This window comes from Ursus arctos, unplaced genomic scaffold (genome assembly GCF_023065955.2).
Source record: "Ursus arctos isolate Adak ecotype North America unplaced genomic scaffold, UrsArc2.0 scaffold_19, whole genome shotgun sequence".
NCBI classification, from domain to species: domain Eukaryota; kingdom Metazoa; phylum Chordata; class Mammalia; order Carnivora; family Ursidae; genus Ursus; species Ursus arctos.
In genome coordinates, this window is record NW_026622863.1 from 22,951,482 (window position 1) to 22,972,518 (window position 21,037).

Here is a 21,037-nt window from a genome sequence, read left to right on the forward strand (position 1 = left end):
GGGGAAATAAACACACACTAGTAAAGCCTTGTCCTGTTCCTTCCCCCGTCCCCTCCTCCCTACCTCTTTCCCTTCCTTCCTCCCTCCCTCCCTCTCCTTCTCTTTCTTTTCTTTTCTTTTTTCTTTTCTTTTCTTTTCTTTTCTTTTCTTTTCTTTTCTTTTCTTTCCTTTCCTTTCCTTTCCTTTCCTTTCCTTTCTCTTTCTCTTTCTCTTTCTCTTTCTCTCTTTCTCTCTTTCTGCCTGCCTGCAAAGCCTTGTCCTTTAGAAGACTCTGGTCTTCCAGGTCTGTGGACAGACCTGGACAGTTTTGGGGGAGGGGTTATGACAGAAGTTATCCAGGTGCTGGCAGTGGACACAAGAGGAAACAGGGCAGAGGCCCAGGGTCTGGCTCCAGAGCTGACCTGCATGTCATCTGTGACACCTCCTACCCTCCGCCCACTTCTCCCCCTTTAACAGCATCTCCAAATCATTCTGATTCAACCTCCAAAAACCTCCCAGGGATTTCTTCTCCACTCCCACTACCTCCTCCCCAGTAAGGGTCACTTTCATCTCTCACCTCCTGCTGGTCTCCCCATTTTCAGTCCATTCCCCAACTGAGCAGCCAGACCTATCTCTCTTTGGGAAAAATCTGTCATCCTCTTGCTTAAAGTTCTTCTGTGGCTTCCTGTTGCTTGTAGGATACAGGTTTCCCCACCAGCTGAAGTCAGAACTTTCCCATGAAGCCTTTCGTAAATCAGAATGGTGTAAAGCTGTGAGTACCCCTGCTTTCGGGAAGTTTGCATCATGCCACCTTGCTTTTACGAAAGACCTACATTAGTACCTATTTTTACTAACTGAAAGAAATCTGGAGAGGATTTTTGCTTTTAGGAAGAAAGCCATTACCATACGCGTGTAGGTCTGTCTACCAAATTCCTTTATTTGGCTGGCCTTTCTAGTCCCATAGATGGCATAAACCCTCTTGCCTTCTTGCTTTGCTGCCTACACCACAGAGCCTCGTTCCGTGCTATCCCCTTAGCCTCCCTCTGGTGGGGCTGCTGAGGCAGGGCCAGTGCAGGAAATCTTGACACCAGGGAGGGGTATGTGAGTAAGCACCTCCTCTTCTAATTCCTCACCTATGTAGTGTTTACGTAAATCAAGACCTGCAGAGGACGCAGCGCTAGAAACAGGCTTCTCCTGGGACCAAGCTTACTTTCATGGCAGAGCTGACCCAACCCCACTGATCTCCAGCGAATTACAAGAATATGCAGGGAAGAAAACTGTCAGACTGAGTGACCCGCCACCTCACACGCTGAGAGTGCGGGAGTCGGGGCAGAGGCAGGGGCTTCCTCAGTATCCAGCATTGCGCAGGTGATGGTCGTCCTCATTCAGGCCTCCTCGCTCCTGGAGCCTCATGCTGCCCCTACTTCTTTCTGGGTGTTGCTCTGGTTCTGCTGCCACGATGACGGACAGAGCCAAATTCCCAAGACGCCACAGGCTCTCTGGTCAGAAGACAGTCTGGCCACCATGGACACACATCCTCTAATCACCAAGCTGAGGCTACCCTTCCGGAAGTGGTCAACAGGTCGCACATTTTCCTTCTTCAAAAGGCAGCCCCCGCCCGCCTTGCTAGGGGAGTGCAGGACGCGCTATCGCCTCTCTGTCGTGCCCTTGCACCGGCCTTCTCCCTCACCTCTGCCTGTCTTCCACATCCTTGCCAGCCTTCCTCTCCATCTTGGGTCTCTTGCAGCCAGACGCTGCCTGATGTCAGGCAGTATGGATGATCCAGTACCCAGAGTCCCCAGAGCAAACAAAGTCACCAGTGGGGTCTGGCAGGCTCTAAGTGTCTGACAGGGCTGCTTCCTGGGACCAGATATTCTGGTTATTTGGGTGTAAAGCCCACAGGGCTTGGGACTCTTGTCCTGAGATTGGTTTGCATGCTGTCCCATGTACTTGAGGTAGTGCCGTCAGCTGCGGGGAGGCTGGAGGGGCAGGGGCTACAGGAGTTCAACTGTGGAAGATCCTACGGGGAGTTCCTGGGATTCCGATGGCACCTTCTGAACTGTGATATTCAGTCGCCTAGAGAGGGTGGCATATCATGGAGAACTCTGACAAATCCAAACCTTCGGTAACTTACTCTCTTTAAAAACAGGAGCATGGACGAGCCTCTCCTATTGCTCAGGTTCAGGTTTGCTGGAACCTTTCCCTCCTCCTCCTCCTCCTCCTCCTCCTCCTCCTCGCCTTTGTCCATATCCTCTTCACAGCGGTCTGCAGTGGCTGGCCCTGCCAAAGCTGGCAAGTGAACTCAGTGAGGCCATGACCAGCATATTCTGGCCCCTAGGGCCACACTTGTGCACAGCCAAGGCTCAACCAACATTCCTTGAAGAGCAAGGGGACTTGGAGCTTAGCAGATTGCTGCCTTTCCTTCCTTCATGGAGCAAGGGCATGCGACAATGGTGACAATGTGTCAGAGCAGCCGAAGTTATTGTGTGTCCAGAGCTGTGCTACCGGTCTCATGTGTTCTAGTCCATTCAGTCTTAACAATAGCCCACAAGGTAGGTTTTTACCAGCCTCATCTTCTAGGTGAGAACATTGAGGTTCAGCTCGGTGAAGCTGGCAGGTGGAGCTGCGATCTGAAACCAACATTCCCTTCCTCCTAGATTTCTTCTGCTTTGAGCTCTCCGATTCTGTTCTCCATCTGGGACCACTCCAGGTACGAAGCAGTTGCCCTAGCTAACGGATGCGCTTTCTTGATCTCTGTACCCCTCTGTCTGGAGACCTCCCTGAATCCACGTCCAGATCACTGGGCAGGGGAATTCATAAATTTGGGGACAACTTGTGAGGACAATGGGACTGAGTTTGTGGTGGACGAACGTACTTAGCTTCCTGATGTCCAGGGCTCTCTGGGACCCCAGGTCAGAGCTATGCGGAGTTTTTATCTTTTTGGGCCCCCTGCCTGTGGGTGTTCCAGGCCCTGAAGGGAGAGAACTTTGGAGAATGACTACCAGCCATTTGGTAAGGTCTGTCCTGTCTGCTTCTGCACATGCCACTCACCTCCTGTTCACCACTGCCAGGTTCACCAAAGTTGGACCGGACTGGCCCTGTCTTCAGTGTGGCTTCATGGGACTTAAGGCAGCCATCTGGAGAAGCCGGCAGTGGCAGAGAGAGTAGCCTCCTGGCCCGAGGACGGGACCCTCCTTGAACCTGGCTGAAGGGGAGGAAAGGTAGGGAGGCCAGCAGTTGCACAGGCAAATGATCACCGTGATGCCTTTGTGGCAAAGTCAGATTGGGGTTCCATGGACTTCTTGACTTCCAGCTGCTGCCTCGCTCACCAGGAGAGGCTTCAAGTCCCTTACATCATCTGTTTGTCTAGACTTTCCCTACTGATCACCCCCTGGAGCTGGCCCCTTGCTGGGGTATGCTGTGAAGGGGCTGGACAGGTTTCCAGTTATCTACCACATCTGCTAACAGAAGCATCCGGAAGAGTGGGCTGTGTGGATGTCAGGTGCTGGGAACCGGCTCTGACCAAACAAACATCTGTGATGTGGCATATGTGATTTTTTCAGTTAGCCTCAAGTTCAGACTTGCTGTCCCTTTGCTCAACCTAGCCTGCTTATCTCTGAGGCCTGTCAGACCGGCAACAACATGCTGTACACAGCACACCCTGCCTCAGAGCCCTGCATGCTTCCTGTGTTCATGCAGGAAGGCTGCCCTCCTCCGCCTGGCTGCCATGGCTCCCAGCCGCTAATTTGTGCTATGAGGCTGACCCCCCTCCGCGCCTCCCACCCTGAGTCCTGACTGATTCCAAATCTGGCTGACAAACATCGGGCTGCACTTGAGAAGCTTTTTAAAAAAATTTCTTTTAACTTATTAGGGTAATTTCAAACATAAGCAAGTAGAAGAGTATATTGAACCCTTATGTATCAGTCATCCAGCATCAACAATTACGGATGGCCCATCTTGTTTCATTTATACCTTACTCATTTATACCTTCTACAGAATATTTTAAGGCAGATCAAACATTTATTCCATCCATATTTAAGTTTGCATCTCTAAAAGCTAATGGCTCTTTTTAAAAGACAACTACCAGACCATCATGGCACCTAAAAGAGTTACAATACTTCCTTAATATCATAAATTATCTATCATGTTCAAATTTCCCTGATTGCGTAATTTTTAAATCATTGTTTTAATTATAATGTAGATAAGGCCACGTGCATTGCTTTTGGTTGTTATATCTCTTAATCCATTGGTTCCTCTTACTTCTTCTTTCATTGCAATTTATTTGTTGAAAAAATCATATCCTTTGTCCTTTAGAGTTTTCTGTCTTGGAATTTGCTGATTGCATCCCCTGGTGTCATTTCACAGGTTCCTTTACCACTTGTATTTCTTATAAAATCATGATTATGGGAAAAATTTAAAACTGCAGGTTTCCAGATCCCACCCTGAAAATGTATTCAGCAGGACTGGTGTAGGCACTGGGGATCTCTAGTATTCCTAGGAGCCCCAGGTGAGTTGGTTTGCCTCATGGTTGGGAATTGCCAACCTACCTGGCTCCTCCAGGATCGCAAATCTTCCTCAGTCACACCAGGGAGCAACATGAGGTTCTAATCTCCAGCAGTGGGTAGTGGGTAGTGGGAGTTGCTGCAGGAAGAGGCATTAGCTCTCTTTTGTGGGTTAACTGAGACTCACAGTGGGAACGCCCCAGGGCCTGTGCTTCTTCCTCTAACCCAGGTTAGGGAAACTTCTTAAGTTATCAGGACCTTTCCTGGCCTTGAAGGTGCCAGAAGAGGAGCAACACTCTTGCTGGTATGGCCCTTCAGGGTGAGTGTGCTGTCCACAGGGCTACAAGCTGCTGACGGTGCCTATTTTTGATCTGGGATGCTAAGGCACGTGGACCTGGCACAGAGGCCCACACACACCCTGTGCTCTTTCTTCTCTGCTGATATTCCCCCACCCCCACTCCCTAGGACCAACTGTCCCCTTAATTGCTGAGAGAGACATTCCACTGGTAACAGCCAGCACCCATGGCACACAGTAGTTGGAATCATCTTTTGAGCATCTATATCTGATCATTTCACTACCCATGCTCAACTTCTTTTCATGACTTCCCATCACACTTAAGATCCACATTCCTCACCATGGCTGACAAGGCCTGCTATGGTCTGGCCCATGCCTCCTTCTCCAACCACATTTTTCATTCTTCTTTTTTCTCTCTGGCCACACGGGGCCTTCTGTTGGTCCTAGAATGGGCCAGCCTCATTCCTGCCTCAGGATTTTTGCACTTGCCATTTCCTCCTCCAGGAATTATCTCCCTCCAGCTCTTCACAGGATTCCCTCACATCTTCACTGAGATGTCGCCTCCTCAAAGAAGCCTTCCTTGACTACCTTGTGGAACCTAGCACCCCCTCATCACTCTATCCTTTTATTCTATTTGACCTTTCCCTATTGCACTTATAATTATTTGAAATTATATCCCTTACTTATCTCTTCCTTTAGTTTGTGGGTGCCTTGAGGAGAGGGGCTTCCGTTGTCTTGTTTACTAATATACCCCAAAAAACTAGCAGGTGCTCAATAAATATTTGTGGAGTTAATGGATAGATGGGTGGGTGAATTGACAGAACGTCTTCTCAGTCCTGCCTCTCATCTTCTTACACACACACACACACACACACACACACAGGGAAGTTCTTATCAGGCTTTGCATTTCTTAAAGAACCTGCCCGGGTCCTGCTCCGATTTGTACAGGTGTCATTGTGACAGCCACACATTAGAAGCTGCACTCGAGGGTCGTTTTTGGAGGCAGAAGTTCTCAGAGCACCAGGTTCCCCGTGTGGGAATGTACTTCAAGGGAACAAGGAGTTTTGGGGTCTGGCCTTGGACAAGCTGGATTTCAAGTCATATATGTTAGACAAAATCATTTTATTGAACAGTAAGAAGTCCCACTGGGGCCAGAAAGGGCTGGGAACAAAGGAGCACGTGAGCCTCAGTGGTGGTGCTACCCAACTCTCTCCATGTTCTTCCCGCTCTGGGGAGCAGGTTTTCCTGGGTCTCTTTATTATGCCTCCTGGCGCTCCAGACAAGAGGCTCCCTGGGTAGACACAAATTGCTTTTTTCAGTTTCAAAAAGCCCAGCTCCTGTTGGTTTGTGTTGGTGGCTGCTGGCAGTGACTCAGGGCAGGAGTCCATCTGATAGATGGGCCCGTGCTGAGACCACTCTGAATCCTCTCTCTGCTCCTGGATCCTCCTTGGCTCAAAGAATGCAGACTTTTCTTTCTTCTTCCCAAGAAAGGACTCTAGAGTATTGAGCAGAGAAACATCAGGTTTTCTTCCAGGCCAGTTTCAGCCCTGGGATGTTCCAAGCAGCCTCTCGTTTCAAGCCTCAGTTTCTAAGGCTCCTTGCCTGTGGCCAGTTAGTATGGAAGGAGGCTGCTGGCTGACTAAGGCTCAGGCAGAATGGCTCAGGTTCTAATCTCTAGTGGTGGGCAGTGCGGGTCACTGCAGGAAGAGGCATTAACTGTCTTAGGCGGTTAAATGTTTGCCCTCCCTATAGAGTGGCTCAGCCAGCAAGCTTCTGTGGGGTCAGCCTCCTGGCACCATGCTGCAATCGCCGAATTTTGGGGCTGGAGCAACCTAGGTCTTTATCTGACTCCGTGAGAGCTCGACGTCTCTTGGGAGCCCGGCTGGGAATTGGTTTCTCTGCTTCCACCTTTGCTGGGGTAGCCACAGGAGCATCCCCATAGGTCCGGTAGCCACCAACCAGGCAGTATGTCTCCCCATGCCAGCCCATCTGGGTTTCTCCACACCCTCGGTAGAGGACATGGTAGTGACCAGGTGTAGGAGGAGAAGTGGGAGTCACTGCTGCTGGAAAGAAAATCAGATCTCATCAGTCACTTCTGCTGTGTACATGACCTGTCAGGACCTCCCCTCTCATGTCTCTCCCACTTTCTGGCTGTAGCCCTTTAATCTGCTTGGTATCCAAAACACAGCCTTGGCCCATCACCTCTATGAGTCCCCTAGAGAAGGGATATGGCTGCAAAAGCGATTCTATGGAGCTTAGGGCAGCAGCAGGAGACCTGGAAATCTGTTCCCCATTCTCAGAGGAAACAGTAGAACCTGAAAACAATTTCAACCAGGATCCTTTCCATTTCTCCCTTCCACGGCAGAAAAAGCATTTCTTAAAGTCTGTCACTTCTGAGGCTTTAATGGAAATACCTTTCAGGTGTTGGGAAAAATAATATAAATGGGCTAAGAACCCCTCCCACCTTGGCAACTCCTCTTGGGCCCCATTTACACTGCCTCTTTCAACCACACTGACCTCCAGCCCTCTGATACTTTCACCTAGATTAGAAAAAGGCCAAATACGGAGGCAGAGTGACCAGGAGCTTCAGAGCCAGATTCTAGGTAGCAAGTCTAGGCTTATGTCAACCCAACCTCCTAGGATGCCATTTCTTTAGCCCTCCAGTCTTGTCACTCATCACTCTCCTTGGCTCTTTTGTTCTTCCCATAGATATTACACCACCTTTGCCTAGTACGCAGCAGCTCAGTCTGGGGTGTGTTTCAGGGGACCCATGTGGATGTCTACCCGACAGCACGGTAAAGGTGCTCGGGTTTGAAGGGGAGACTCATGAGCAGCTCTCAACAGTTCTTCCTCAAACTGCTCCATTTATCGCTTGCCAACAAAAATTTGCTTGATCTTTGCTAAGAGGCCAATCAGGAAAGGGTCAGAATGGAAGTAGCTTGTTGCCCAAAAGGGAAGGCTGCATTTATAAAGATTAGAAGCTTTCTGAATAGTTGTCCAGGGATGACATTTCACTTGTCCTAGGCAGTGAGCAGGAACACTGTAAGTCCCTGAGGGGGCCCCAGGCCACTTGTATTACTTACAGCTGGTTAAGTTCTGAGGTGTGGTGGGCAAGCCCAAAAGGAACGTGTGGCAGCCAGGTGAAGTTGTGTGTACACCAGTGACTCTTGTACAGACGCCTGGCCTAGGCCTACCTGCTGTGCTGCCCTCCCAGGGGACAGAGGACAAGTTAGAATGAATATAGAAGATCCGGTCAGACATTCTCTCTCAGGCAACCAAACAGATTGGTATCTGGTAGAAAACTGGTAGGAAAGTTTCCCTGAGAGCACCACGTTTGCGTAGTTACCCTGCCATGGAAACTATGAGGAGGCCTGTGACGTCATCACTACCCAGTGAGGTCACATAAAGAATCTGTGACTTGAGGGGCAGGCTTCAGGCTCTCGGGCTTTTGTGGAGGAGAGCAGGGTGGAGGCAGAGAAGCACCCCACCTGGGCCCTCACTCTTCTCTCCCCAGCAAGCCCTAGTGAAGTAGCCACTCCCTGTGGAAAATACCTGTGGGCTGGCACAGCCCCAGGGACCAAAAGAGGGCGAGGGAAACCCACATTCTGCAATTGGCTTGAGAGGCAAGATTAACCTAAGAGACAGCTAGGTTGTATGGTACTGTCCCTAAGTATTCAACAGCCAGAGAGGCAGAGATTTGTGTAGAAGGCTCTTTGGCAGTGGGTCTGAAGGATAAATTAGATTTGGACCCATGGAGAGGAGATGGAAGACACTCCAGCTGGGAAGAATAAAAGCAAAGATAAGCTCTTCTTGAACTTGTCGTGCCCCAAATGTAAATTCACAAAACCCTCCCATTTTTATAACTGAGGACTCAAAAAACCTATGCAAGGTTGCATAAGTAGTGGGGAGGTGTTCTGCTCAATGGTAGAGTTTCATGTTGGGCTCTAGATTTATACCTGATAGGAATGTGAGGACAAGCTCATCACATTTCAAAGTGACACTGGGAGAGATGTTAAAGGTGCTCCAAGGCAAAATGAGGGTCCTGGATGGCTTCACAAAGTGGGAATGGTGGGGGGCACCTGGGTGGCTCAGTCGTTAAGGGTCTGCCTTCAGCTCTGGGCGTGATCCTGGCGTTCTGGGATCGAGTCCCACATCGGGCTCCCCGCTCAGTGGAAAGCCTGCTTCTCCCTCTCCCTACCCCCCTGCTTGTGTTCCCTCTCTAGCTGGCTGTCTCTCTCTGTCAAATAAAATCTTTAAAAAAAAAAAGTGGGAATGGTGGGCCCACTTTAGGATAAAATTCAAAACAATTTCATGACAAAATGACAGAATATAAAATAACGACTTAATCATTACTTTCATCTCTCCCCCAAAAGGCAAAGACTGTAATAACAAATCTACCACCATGAAAGGATGAAGTGTGGGCTCAGCGGAAGTGTGGGTGGAAAACATGGTCAAACTGTGAAGAGGCGTTACTAAAGCTGATTGGGTCCTACTCAGAGGAGGAGGAAATAGACAACTTTGCCCTTAGTCTGATCAGGCCCACAGGAAGGAACCATATTTGGGGCAGCCTTGGATATAGTGCAGCGAAGAACTTCCTAGCAATGAGAGACAATCTTCCTTAGGAGGGGGTCCCCCCGTTACTGACCTTGAATATGCAAAGATGGGACGCTTGTTTCCTAGGGCAGTTGTAAAGGGGATGTGCCCTGGAGGTAGAATGATGGGACTAGTATTTCAGAGGTTGGGCAATCTGGTTGACAACCACATCTTTTTTTCTATTCCTAAATTGTTTGAATTAGTGTTGTGCATGTTAGGACACATGAAGTCAGGCCTGATTAGAGCAGACTGCCCTTGGGGAATGCTAGGAGGAAAAATGTGAAGGGGAGAGCTCTGGAGGAGGTTCTTTCTGGCAGGTGGGCCAACAGAAGACTAGTTAGATTCTCCGAGACTCTAGAGAGATTGTCTGGGAACACCACTCTGACCTGGTACGGTTACAGATGCCTTATCAGGACCTGCCTGGGTCTCTGGGGAAGGCAGAATAGCATAGAAAAATGATTGTGAGTTCCAGAATCTGTAATTTTTTTAAAAGATTTTATTTTTAAGTAATTTCTATACCCCTCATGGGGCTTGAACGCACAACCCAGAGATCAAGAGTTACATGCTCTACTGACTGAGCCAGCCAGGTGCCCCTGGAATCTGTATTTTTAATAGTTCTGCCATAGTGATCCATGGACAGAATGACCAAATTATTGTCCAGACTGGGTTACTTCTGAGAGTCAAAGTGGGCAATATTGAAAGTTGGTAAATAACTCAACCCTTGGTGCAGGCAGACCACATTCTGTCATACTTATGTGTATGATTTTGAGCAAGTTCTTTTATCCCTCGGAGCCTCAAGCTTCCTTATATGAAAAAGAGAGCTATGATTGTACATTTAGTGCAAAATTCTCTCCTGGCAAAGATTGCCCTGGGCCCATTTCTTTTCTCTGCAACCTTATCCTTTCCAGTGTGCAGGTATTTTTAAGTGGTTTTGTGTTGTATTTGACTCTCAACTGCACATTACTTTAGGCTTTTATAATGTTGCACAACTGGAACCTAGGAAATAGTGAGAGGATGCTACATGCTTATTTTGCCAGTTTTATAAGAAGTTTAATTCTCTTTTCTCTTTCCCTGCCACAAGAGATGAGAAAGAAGGCCTGGAAATGCACACCAAGCATTACTTCTGTGTCAGTCTGTCTTCTATTCTTCTGCCAGTACTTCCCAGAGAGATTTCACTAAGAATGCCCAAGCTTGCCATGGGCACTGTTGGTGAAGAAAATCTGCTAGTCACATCCCCTTTCCATTTTCTGGGGTGCTTAATGGATGTTTTGGAGGCAGAAAATAAAATCTAAATGTGTACTAATTAAAACAGCAATGGAATGGGGTACCTGGGTGGCTCAGTTGGTTGGGCATCTGCCTTCGGCTCAGGTCATGATCTCGGGGTCCTGGGATCGAGCCCTGAGTCAGGCTCCCTGCTCAGTGGGGAGTCTGCTGCTTTCTCTCCCTCTGCCCCTCCCTCTGCTCATGCTGGCTCTCTCTCAAATGAATAAAATCTTTAAAAAATAAAAATAATAAAACAGCAATGGAAAGAGCCTCAGTCCCAGATGTGTTGGAGTGTGACTCTTCTCACAATTCAATGAATTCTACCCCAATGGTAACTGTTATCAGAGGAGACCCATAAAAATCTCATTTATTGTTAGAAATTATGACATAATACAAAGCCAGAAATCTACTTTATTTTTCAGGAGTCATGTGAAAGACTACAAAGAACCATGCTCACTCTCCAATGCTGGCCAGACAGCAGCTCACCAGGCCTTCAGGGAGGTGACTGGGCAGCCCAGTGCATCCTACTGACAAGTGTGCTCACCCACCCAGGACAAAAGGAAAGATTCCCGTTAATGGCATCACCTTTAAGCTGGCTACCATCAGATTTGCTGGGGCAAAGACTCTCTCACTGAGGACACTAGTCCTGGAAGACTTCTCCTCCGGCGAGCTGCCAGCTCAATCTTCTGAACCAGGCTTACATCCCAGGGATGGGTCACAAAGCTGATGACGGTGCCAGGCACCTCACTCCCTACACGGCCCACCCTACCGGCTCTGTGGATGTAGTCTTGCAGGGTGAGGGGGAAATCATAATTGACAACTAACTCTACGTGCGTGCTGTCCAGGCCCCGAGAGGCTATGTCTGTGCAGAGGAGTATGTCTCGGGAGCCCTCCTGGAAGCACTGGAAGATGCCTGCCCTCATTGAGGCTGGCATTTGTCCCTGCAGCCTTAGGTGTTGGATTTTGTGGTCATCCAGAATATATCCCAGCCAGTTCACAGTGCTGGAGCTATTACAGAACACCAGAACAGTTCCCGAGGGGCCAGTCCTATATGCTCTGTCATGCTGCTTGAGGATCTGCACCAACTCAGTCACCTTCTCTGCTCCCTTCAGCCTCATAAATGTCTGTTTAACATGAGGCATGATGCAGTGGAGCTTGGAACTGGTGATGGTGGTCAGAGAGTCTGGGCTGGCAACTTTACTTAGCAGTTGGCCTACACCTTCAGGAAATGTGGCCCCCACCAGCACTAACTGAGCTTTGGGATTGAAGGGGTCTTTTAAGTCAGCTGGGTCTTCTGCTATATGGCTCTTCTCCAAGATGTAGTCCACTAGTTCCAGGAAGCTTTCATCCAATAGTGTGTCTGCCTCATCCAACACCAAGTAGGAGAGCTGCTTCAGGCTGATTAGTTTACCTTTCAGGGCCTTCCACAGAGCTCCTGGAGTGGCCACTAGCACATCTACTGGAGGTTGTTTGCACAGTTGCTGCCGGATGCTACTCATGCCATGGCCTCCCCCTAGCTCCAGCACTTGGAGGCCCAAGGAGATGCCCAAGGGCTGGGCTACGGCCCGCACCTGTTTGGCTAATTCTCGAGAAGGCACAAGGACCAGGCCTCGAGGAGCAGGTATACTGTGCGAGTCCAGGCTTGGCCGGCCCAAGAGCCGCTGAAGCAGAGGTAGTAGGTATCCGAGAGTCTTGCCACTGCCGGTTTCCGCGGCGCAAAGGATGTGGCGGCCGCGAAGAAGCGGGGGGATGGTACTCGACTGCACGGTTGTAGGCCGAACGACTTCAGGAGCAGCCTCCTGTAGTGCATGCAGCACGCGGGGTTCCAGACCCAGGGCGGCGAAGCAGTTCTCGGATGCGGGGTTCCGCAGCGCGGGTGCCTCGTGTTGCGCGCGCTCTATAGAGAAGTAGTCCCTGCGGGAGCGCCGACTCTTCCAACCACGCGAAGCTAGTGGCGCACGCTCCCAACGGCCCAGCGTGAGGCGCACCGGCTGGTTCAACTCCGGCCGCCGCGCTGAGATCAAGAGCGGGCCAGGTCGCGCCAGCACCAGCCGCGGGGAACTCCGTCGCCCGCTCTGCCGCTGTTCCTGCCGCCGCTGTAGAGCCCGCGGGATGCGAACCACGGGCAGGGGCTCGTCGGGACCGCGGACCGCTAGGTCCCGTCGAGGCGCCAAAAGCAACCGAACCGCGAGCCGCAGCGGCCGCAGCGGCCGCGCCAGAGCCATAGTTCCCGTGGCGTGCGAGAGGCGCCCGGCAATGACGTCACGGGCGCGCAAGGCCTCGTGGACGGTGTCTGGCGCGGCTCAGTAAGGCTTGTGGATTTGGCGAACCCCGAGGAAGGAGGGAGAGTCTGTAAAGTTCAACTGCGGCGAGGTCTGTAGGTCCGAACAGGGGTTGGCGTCACCCAGACCGGGACCAACCTTGGGGAAACGGGCTCGATGGAGGCAGGCTCCGGGGTCCGGCGTTACGCGGCGACGGGGGCCTGGCCTTATGGACGGGGTTGGGGGGGCAGAGGGCTTCTGGCGATTGGGTGTCCGGTCCTTGCCATTCTGCTTTGTCGCTCTCACCGCTTCTTTGATAGCTTGTCGCGTGCTGGTCTCCTGTAAATTCCGAGGATGCGGTGGTGGTTTCCCAGATGTGGTCGCCGGGCAAGGTCTGGTAATAGTTTATTGAGAGTCTGAATGTATGGCCAGGCCTGGGGGAGAAGACAAGCGCCAAGTGTCTTAGATCTAGGCACCCCCACTTCCCTTGGCCAAGAGCTGAGAGCCCCGAGGGCAAACCGATGGCCTCTCTGTAAAGTGGGAGGTAACATCTTCAGGCTTTATTTCAAGGAAACCTTTCCCTTTGGTTTTCCCCCTTTTTCAGCTGAGGTTCACTCTCCATTTTCTTGCCTCCCCTCCCAGCTTTTTGTCCTGAGCCTACTATTCTTGCAGTACATTCACCTCCACTGGGTTCCCAGTCAAGATACCTAAATTGCTTAAATAGTGGTGAGGAGGGTCCTTCTACTCTACTGAGTAATCAGATATGTGGCTTTCCTCACATAGCCCTGGTCAGATAGAATATTTCACTTGAATTCAGATGTTCAGGTTGCAAAAAACAAAACAAAACAAAACAAAAAAACAAAAAAAAAGCCCCCACAAAAAAACCCTTATCTTTCTCTGATTGACTTATTTCACTTAGCATTATCCATCTAAATCCATCCATGTTGTTGCAAATGGCAAGATTTCATTCTTTTTTAATAGCTAATATTCCATTGTGTGTATATATACACCACATTTTCTTCATCCATTCATCTATCAGGGGACACTTGGGTTGCTTCCATAATTTAGCTATTGTAAATAATGCTGCAATAAACATAGGGGTGCATTTATTTTTGGAACTCGTGTTTTTGTATTCTTTGCGTAAGTACCCCATACTGGAATTGCTAGATCATATGGCAATTCTATTTTTTGATTTTTTGAGAAGATTCCATACTGTTTTCCATAGTGGCTGTACCAGTTTTAATTTCCACCAACAGTGCAGGAGGGTTCTTTTCTCTCCACATCCTCACCAACACATGTTGTTTCCAAAAAGATAAATACTTTAAAAGTTTCAAATGCCATTTTGATACATAAGTAGACTTTCTGGAAAGTTACCCATAAACCAGCAGAGGAGAGAGTTTTGAGTAGTGACAGGTGAACAGAGTCATTGGATACAGCAGTGGCTCTCAAGTGAGGGTGATTTTGCCCCCGCCCAACCTAGGGGACATTTGACAGAGTTTGGAGACATTTTTATTTGTCACATCTGGGGAGGTGCTACTGGCATCTAGTGGGCAGAAGCCAGGGGTATTGCTCAACATTGTACAATGCACAGGAAAGCCCACCACAAAAAAGGATTATCTGGCCCAATATGTGAATAGTGTGTCATTGAGAAACCATGCATAGAGTATGAGGACTGAGGAGAGGCTGAGGTTTCATGTGCTTTCATTTCAGGTAGGCACATTTGACAAGCTCTTGCACTGACCCTGCCTCATCCTCAGAATCTGTAGCAAGTACACTGATGCCATTGCTTGCTTTGCCCTTGGGATTAGGAATTTTGAGGGCCCTGAAAGTCATAAACACAAGAAAAAGTTATTCAAGGAAGTGAAACTGGAGAAGAGAAGTTTAGGGAGAACAAAACTGTCCTTATGGATCTGGGGAATGTGCCAGATGGAAAAAAGATGAGGTGTGCTGTGGGGTACTACTCCAGAAGGCAGAATGAGGACCCGTAAGTAATAGGCAGATTCTGAATTTGATCTAAAGAACTGCTGTAACAACTAGAATTGCCCAGATCTATCTTGAGGGTGCTGAGTTTTCCATTCATATGGAATGGAAAAGTTCATATCCAGGCCAGATGACTGCTGGTTGGCAATATGATAGAGGGGAGTTGATACAAAGGACACTCTAAGATATTGTGATTCTATACTACTTGTATGATTCTTTTTAAAAACTCAGGGCTCCTTGTTCCTTATCTATGTAGCTTCTTGGATATCTGACTCAACAGGCTTTATCCATTTACACGTGCCACTGTTTTATCAGATAAAAACAAAGTCTTACTTTGTACCAAGCCAGAACAGGTATACCGAAGGAATGATCGGAAAAGAATAATACATAGGTATGTACTTGCATTTGGGTTTTGCCCAGATATTTGGGGAAGGGAAGCTGGTTAGTTTATGGCTGCTTTCTCACCACGCTCAAGTCCTGGAAGTATGATTAATTCATAATCTCGTAAGGATTGGAATCTGTCCGAGCCGGTCTCTGCCCATGCCCTTAATTTCTTTTTGTCAGTTCATCAGACACTGAATAAGGCTCCTCTCTTTTCCTTCTGCTCACATTGAGTAACCTCTAGTTGTTATTGAGTTACATGTTGTATATTATAGTGCTCTAGAAATACGAAAGTTTTGCTTATTGTGGAAAGAATGTAAGCTCCTGAGAGCAGGGGCCTAAGTTGGTAGTATTTTTTTCCCAGGGCTGCCGTGGTAACTCATATTGCCTGGTTACTCTGTAAGTTTTTTTTTTTTTTTATTTTATTATTTTTAAAATAGATTTTATTTATTTATTTGACAAAGAGAGAGCACAAGCAAGGGGAGCAGCAGGCAGACGGAGAGGGTGAAGCAGGCTCCCTGCTCACCAGGGAGCCTGATGTGGGGCTTGAGCCCAGGACCCTGGGATCATGACCTGAGCCGAAGGCAGACGTTCAACTGACTGAACCACCCAGGCGCCCCTACTCCATAAGTTAAACAGAATTGTCCCTTTGATCTCAGGTGATAATGGTACTGTCATGCTTTCATTTATTCATTCAATAAATGTTTCCTGAGCTTCAGGCATGTGCTGGGTACTGCTCGAACACACAGTGAGCAAAACAGGTACAATTCCTGCCCTAATGGAGTTTACATTCTGATTTAATTGGTTTGGGGGTAAGGCCTGGACATTGGTATTTTTTTAAAGCCTTTCCAGATGATTCTAATGTGCCGCCCCGTTTGAAAGCACAGTTATAAACGAAGGACTTTGGGAATTGCAAGGGATCGCAAAAAAATAATCCCTGTTTCTTCTTTTTCCTGCCTGCGTCAGGACTGTTGTGCAAGTGCTGGCTATTCTCTTTTCAGCCCGTGTCATTATATGCCTAGGTCATTTCACCCTCTGTCAACCCCAACTCCTTACTTCCTTCTTGTCTTTCCCTCTCCAGCCCATCATCTGTTGTCTGAATGATCTTTCTAAAGCACAGCCATGGCCTTGTCACCCCTTGACTCAAAAGCCATCAGTGGATGCCCGTGGCCTACAGCTTCTCTCGTCATCAGTCTCCAGAGTCTGCCCCCAACTTCATCTCCTGCTGCTTTCTTACCAGAATCTTGTTTGTGCCAGTGGTGGCTCTTATGCAAGTTGCATAAAGGGCTTGCAGTCCTTTACTGGGTAAGCAAGACAGTGGAGTAGTCATTTGTCTGCTTTGTAACCAAACTTGAGGTATGGCAAGACACTTGAAATGCTCTGTGATAGAGCACGTTTGTCTGTGATAGAGCTCTTCTGTGGCTGAAGCATGAACCATATTGTAGTTCTTGTTGCCATTTGACCTGTTAACTTCTTTTCACAACAAACCCTAACCACCTACCTTATGCCAGATTGTGTTCTCTGTGACAAGGACCTGGTGATGAGCAAGATGCAGTGCTTGCCTTCCCCCTGTGATGAGGGAGGCAGATTGATAGTTGCTCTTATAATTACAAGAGTATATTTCCATCCCAGGACAGGAATGAGCTAAGAGGAGGTGCCCTTACTCTGTGTTTGGGAGATGAGCATCAGGGAAGGCTTGCTGGAGGAAGTGACATCTGTATGGAGGTTCTGAAAGGTTACTGGAAGTCAGCCAGGTAGAGGAATAGAGGAATAGGAATCTGGGTTCTAGGCAGGGGCAACTTATTCAGAGACTACAAATTGGGAGAGAGCAGGCCAGTTTGGGGAGATAGAAATAGTTCAGAAGAGGGGCGCCTGGGTGGCAGAGCGGTTGAGCGTCTGCCTTCGGCTCAGGGCGTGATCCTGGCGTTATGGGATCGAGCCCCACATCAGGCTCCTCCGCTATGAGCCTGCTTCTTCCTCTCCCACTCCCCCTGCTTGTGTTCCCTCTCTCACTGGCTGTCTCTATCTCTGTCGAATAAATAAATAAAATCTTAAAAAAAAAAAAAAAGAAATAGTTCAGAAGAGCTGAAGCTTAGCATGGGGGAGTTAAGAGACAGGGGGCAAGTGATGAAAGATAGGGCTTCTGAGGAAGGCAGGGAACAGGACTTGTTTGCATTGTGAAGGAGCTGGGACTGAATTCTAAGGGCAGAAGGGAAGGCTTTGGAGAATGGGAATATCCTGTCCTGATTTGTGTTTTGAAAGACCCCTCTGGCTGCGGGAAGGAACATAGAGTGAACATAACCTGGAAGCAGAGACACTGGTTTGCAGGCTTTTGTCATCAATCATTTGATAAATGGCAGTGGCAGAGCCGAGAAGCTCCTTAGGGTCAAGAGCTTAGTTCTTCCCATTTCTTTACCTTCAGCACTTCACACAGTGCCTTCATCTTAAAAGAACTGGTAGATGTTTGTTGATATGACAGTACACTTAGAATGTGTTGAAAGTGTAAAAGCCCGATAGTGAGAGCAGTTAACATTTATTAAACCCTTACCGTGTGCTGGGAGCTATTGTGCATCATAAAATCAACTCTTCACAGCATCCCACCTGATGTAGATTCTGCTGGAGCCTCATATTCCAGAGGGAGAAGCCAAGCCTCCGCTAGGGTAATTCATCTGCCCGGGCAGAGTTGGGATTCCAGGGTAGGTCTGATTCCAGAGTTCAGAATCTTACCAGAGAGATGCTGTATCACCTCTTTCTCTTATAAATATAGTAGATCACTTTAATTTTTTCTTATCTACACGTGTTTTGAGTGGGAAATAGGATAATTCTCTGAATATTTAATCCTAATTGACTTCCGTTTTAACTCTTAATTTGTATTTTAAAGAAATTGCTTTTTAAGCAAGGTCACAGTCTCTAGGAAAATTTACATGGAAGGGACTGGTAAAGTTTTTTCCATTCGTTGCTTTCCCTGAATAGTGTTCCTTTCAACCTGAAAGCATTATAATTAATATCTATGCAACTGAAGTTCAGGTTACTGTCTGAGAAGGTCATCAAAACCGTCAGAGAGAAGACCAGCCCTTAAAAGAATGGTAGATCGTCTCAGTTTGTGTGACTAAAATGTTGATCTGGGTGTGATCCTGGGGCCCAGCGGATGGTGGTGGTGGCAACTGGGAAAGGGTGGGGACTGCCTAGCTTCTTTGAGAGGAGCCTTCTTGGAGGCAGGCGCTGTCAGGCACTGCCGGCATGAGCCAGAGGGAGTTCCCAGACCAGCCACCTACTGGAGGGTGTCCTCAGCCACCACAGTGAGTGTTCAGTCACACCTTCCTTTCGGAGCGGCTGCTAAGGGCCAAGTACTGGGCTCAGGGCTAGAAACCTGGCAGTGAACTAGGTAGCCGTGTTCCTGTCTTTGCGGAACTTGTCCTGGTGGTCTAGAGCAGGAGCTGGGGGTTAAACAAGAGACCACACAAATAAGTGCATGGGGATTGCAACTGAGCTATAGGGAAGCAAAAAGTGTTGCGAGAGCATGTGACCAGAGACCTGATGTTAGATGGTCTGGTAGGGAAAGGTCTCCAAAAAGGGGACATTCAAGGTCAAGAGGACCTTAATGTGGGTGTGTATGATTGAGTCAGGGAGAGTGTTCCAGACAGAGAGGACTGCAAGTGCACAGACTCCAGAGCTTGGTGTGGAAGACTTTCAAAGAAGGCCAGGGTAGCCAGAGCAAGGAGAGTGAGGGGGAGAGAGGCTCAAGGTGACCTGGAGACGTGGGCAGGGACAGGTCATGCAGGGCTTGGCAGGCCATCAGAAGGGTTTGGGAGTTATCCTAAACTCAATGGGAAGCCATTGAAGGATATAAACAAGGGAGTGGTATTATCAGAGTTGCTTTTTTCAGATGCCACGCAGTATCTTAAAGAGAAGGGATGGGAGGGGGTAAGATTAGATTTGGGGAGACCCATTAGGAGGCTGGCTTTGTGTGCAGTGGTGGCACTGGAGATGGAACAAAGCAGATGGATTAGTTAAATTTTGAAGGCTGTTTCAACAGGAGTTAGTGATAGATTGAATGTGGGGAATATGGATTAAGGATGAGTAATTGGGTGAATGGAGGTGCTAGTTGCTGAAATGGGAAACATTTTCTCTCCATGTGTTGATCTGATTAAGACCTTCTCTCCTTTGAAAGCTTGAATCAGAAATTATTTCTTGGGGTGCCTGGGCGGCTCAGTCGGTTAAGCATACGACTCTTGATTTTGGCTCAGGTCTTGATCTCAGGGTTGTGAGATGGAGCCCTGTGTCAGGCTCCATGCCCAATGCAGAGTCTGCTTGAGATTCTTTCCCCCACCTCCCTCCCTCTCTGCTCCTCCCCCTGCTTGAGCTCTCGAGTTCTCTCTCTCTTTCTAAAATAAATAAATATAATTTAAAAAAAGAAGATGAAGAAGAAATTATTTCTTAAGGGAAGCCCTTCTCAACCCCTGTGCATCCCTTTCCTGCTGGCACAAATTCCCAAAAGCCTCATGTCTTTCACAGCAGTGTACACAGTTATAATTTCACAAGTATTTGTAAGTTCCCTTTCTATAACCCTCTCATCTACTGTATCTCCTCCTCCTCATAGTGCCAGCCGGTGCTTCGCATATGATAGGGGCTCAATAAATGTCTGTTGAATGAATTAATGAAGACAGAGGAGGCAGCTTAGGAGAGCACATCAAGACCTTGTTCTGTGCATGTTTAGTGTGAGATGTCCTTAAGATGCCTGGGTGGGGATGTATATTGAGCAGTTGGTGTAATATTTTAAGCCATGGGAGTGAGTAAATTTGCAAGGGAGAATGTGTGAAATTAGAAGGGATGAGGGCCCAAGACTAAGGAGGAAACTCAACATGTGAGTAGAGTAGGTGAAACCAGGAAAGACACTGAAAAGCAGGGCAGAGAGGTGGGAGAAAACACAGGAAAGTGTGGGGTTAGGGGAGTCAGGAAGAGGGGAGGCTCAACCATGTCACCGTACTGTTAGTGAAACAAGATCGTGGACAGGTGAGTGTCTGTTGATTTCACAACTTCCAGGTAATTGGTGACTTTGAGCAGTTTTAGGAGAGCGGTGGAGATGGGGGCCAGCGGGAAAGGGCTGAATAGTAAAAAGAAAATGGAGACAGAGCAGAGCAGGGCATTGGCTAGCTAGCTTGGTGACTTTTTAGAAGGGTCCCTGTTTGCTTAGAATAAATAAGTATTAACAGTCTCTCTGGGATATGGGATTTTGATTTTTTTTTTCTTTTTACTCCTGTTGGCTCTACCTTCAAAGTATATTTAGGATGTGAACACTTCCCACCACCTCTACTACTAACTCACCAGCAACTTTTATGTTGGTTACCAAAGAGCCTTGTACCTGGTCTCCTTATTTACTCTGGCCCCCAACAGACTGCTCTTTATATGGCAATCACTGTGATCAGGAGAAAACATGTTCAGTCATGCTACTCCTCTACTTAAAACCCTTTACTGGCTTCTATTTTGGGAAGAGCTAACAAAATTCATAGAGTGTCCTGCAAGGCCGTATGGCATCTGACTGTGTCCTGTCTGCTTATGGCTGTGACATCATGTATTTGACTTTCACTACTCCCTCTTCTCTTTGTGTTCCAACCACGTTGGCCTCCTTGCGGTTGCTCTAACACACCAGACAAGCTCCTGCCCTAGGGCCTTTGCACTGGCTGTTTCTTCTGTTTATTCTTCCACTAAATACCAACTTGGCTGACTCAAGTCTTAGCTCAAATGTTATCTTCCCATTGAGGCCTATCTTGGTTTCCCTATTT

At 48.2% G+C, this 21,037-nt stretch overlaps 3 protein-coding genes across 9 annotated transcripts in view; 1 reads left to right on the forward strand and 2 right to left on the reverse strand.

Annotated features, from left to right (window-relative positions):
- Window positions 1–6,534: 6,534 nt before the first annotated feature.
- DPEP2NB (DPEP2 neighbor) lies at window positions 6,535–8,037 on the reverse strand. Its single transcript, XM_026493688.1, has 2 exons — window positions 7,971–8,037; window positions 6,535–6,839 (listed from the first exon to the last, which is right to left on the reverse strand). The coding sequence occupies exons 1-2, from the start codon at window positions 8,035–8,037 to the stop codon at window positions 6,535–6,537; spliced, it is 372 nt and encodes a 123-aa protein (XP_026349473.1).
- A 2,986-nt stretch (window positions 8,038–11,023) lies between these two features.
- Window positions 11,024–13,092, reverse strand: DDX28 (DEAD-box helicase 28). The gene has a single exon (XM_026495058.4). It carries the CDS (start codon window positions 12,855–12,857, stop codon window positions 11,235–11,237), a length of 1,623 nt encoding a protein of 540 aa, XP_026350843.1. The 5' UTR covers window positions 12,858–13,092; the 3' UTR covers window positions 11,024–11,234.
- Window positions 12,896–21,037, forward strand: part of DUS2 (dihydrouridine synthase 2) — a 46,390-nt gene continuing 38,248 nt past the window's right edge. For 2 of the 7 annotated variants that reach the window (XM_026495061.4, XM_044382460.3), the window contains exons 1-2: window positions 12,902–13,005; window positions 16,336–16,559. The gene's annotated coding sequence lies outside the window, so the exon portion shown is untranslated. Of the gene's footprint in view, window positions 13,006–16,335; window positions 16,560–17,329; window positions 17,951–18,183; window positions 18,554–21,037 lie in introns of those variants that run through there. The other 5 variants (XM_048223792.2, XM_026495059.3, XM_057314197.1 and 2 more) reach the window with 5 other exon arrangements.

Bases quoted from the DNA above. Each gene is read 5' to 3' on its own strand.
- DDX28 (XM_026495058.4), bottom strand. From the start codon at position 12,857: ATGGCTCTGGCGCGGCCGCTGCGGCCGCTGCGGCTCGCGGTTCGGTTG.
- DPEP2NB (XM_026493688.1), bottom strand. From the start codon at position 8,037: ATGTCTGACCGGATCTTCTATATTCATTCTAACTTGTCCTCTGTCCCC. The intron at 6,840-7,970 runs GTAGGCCTAGGC...TTTTCTTTCCAG, and splicing joins CTGGGAGGGCAGCACAGCAG to CAGCAGTGACTCCCACTTCT.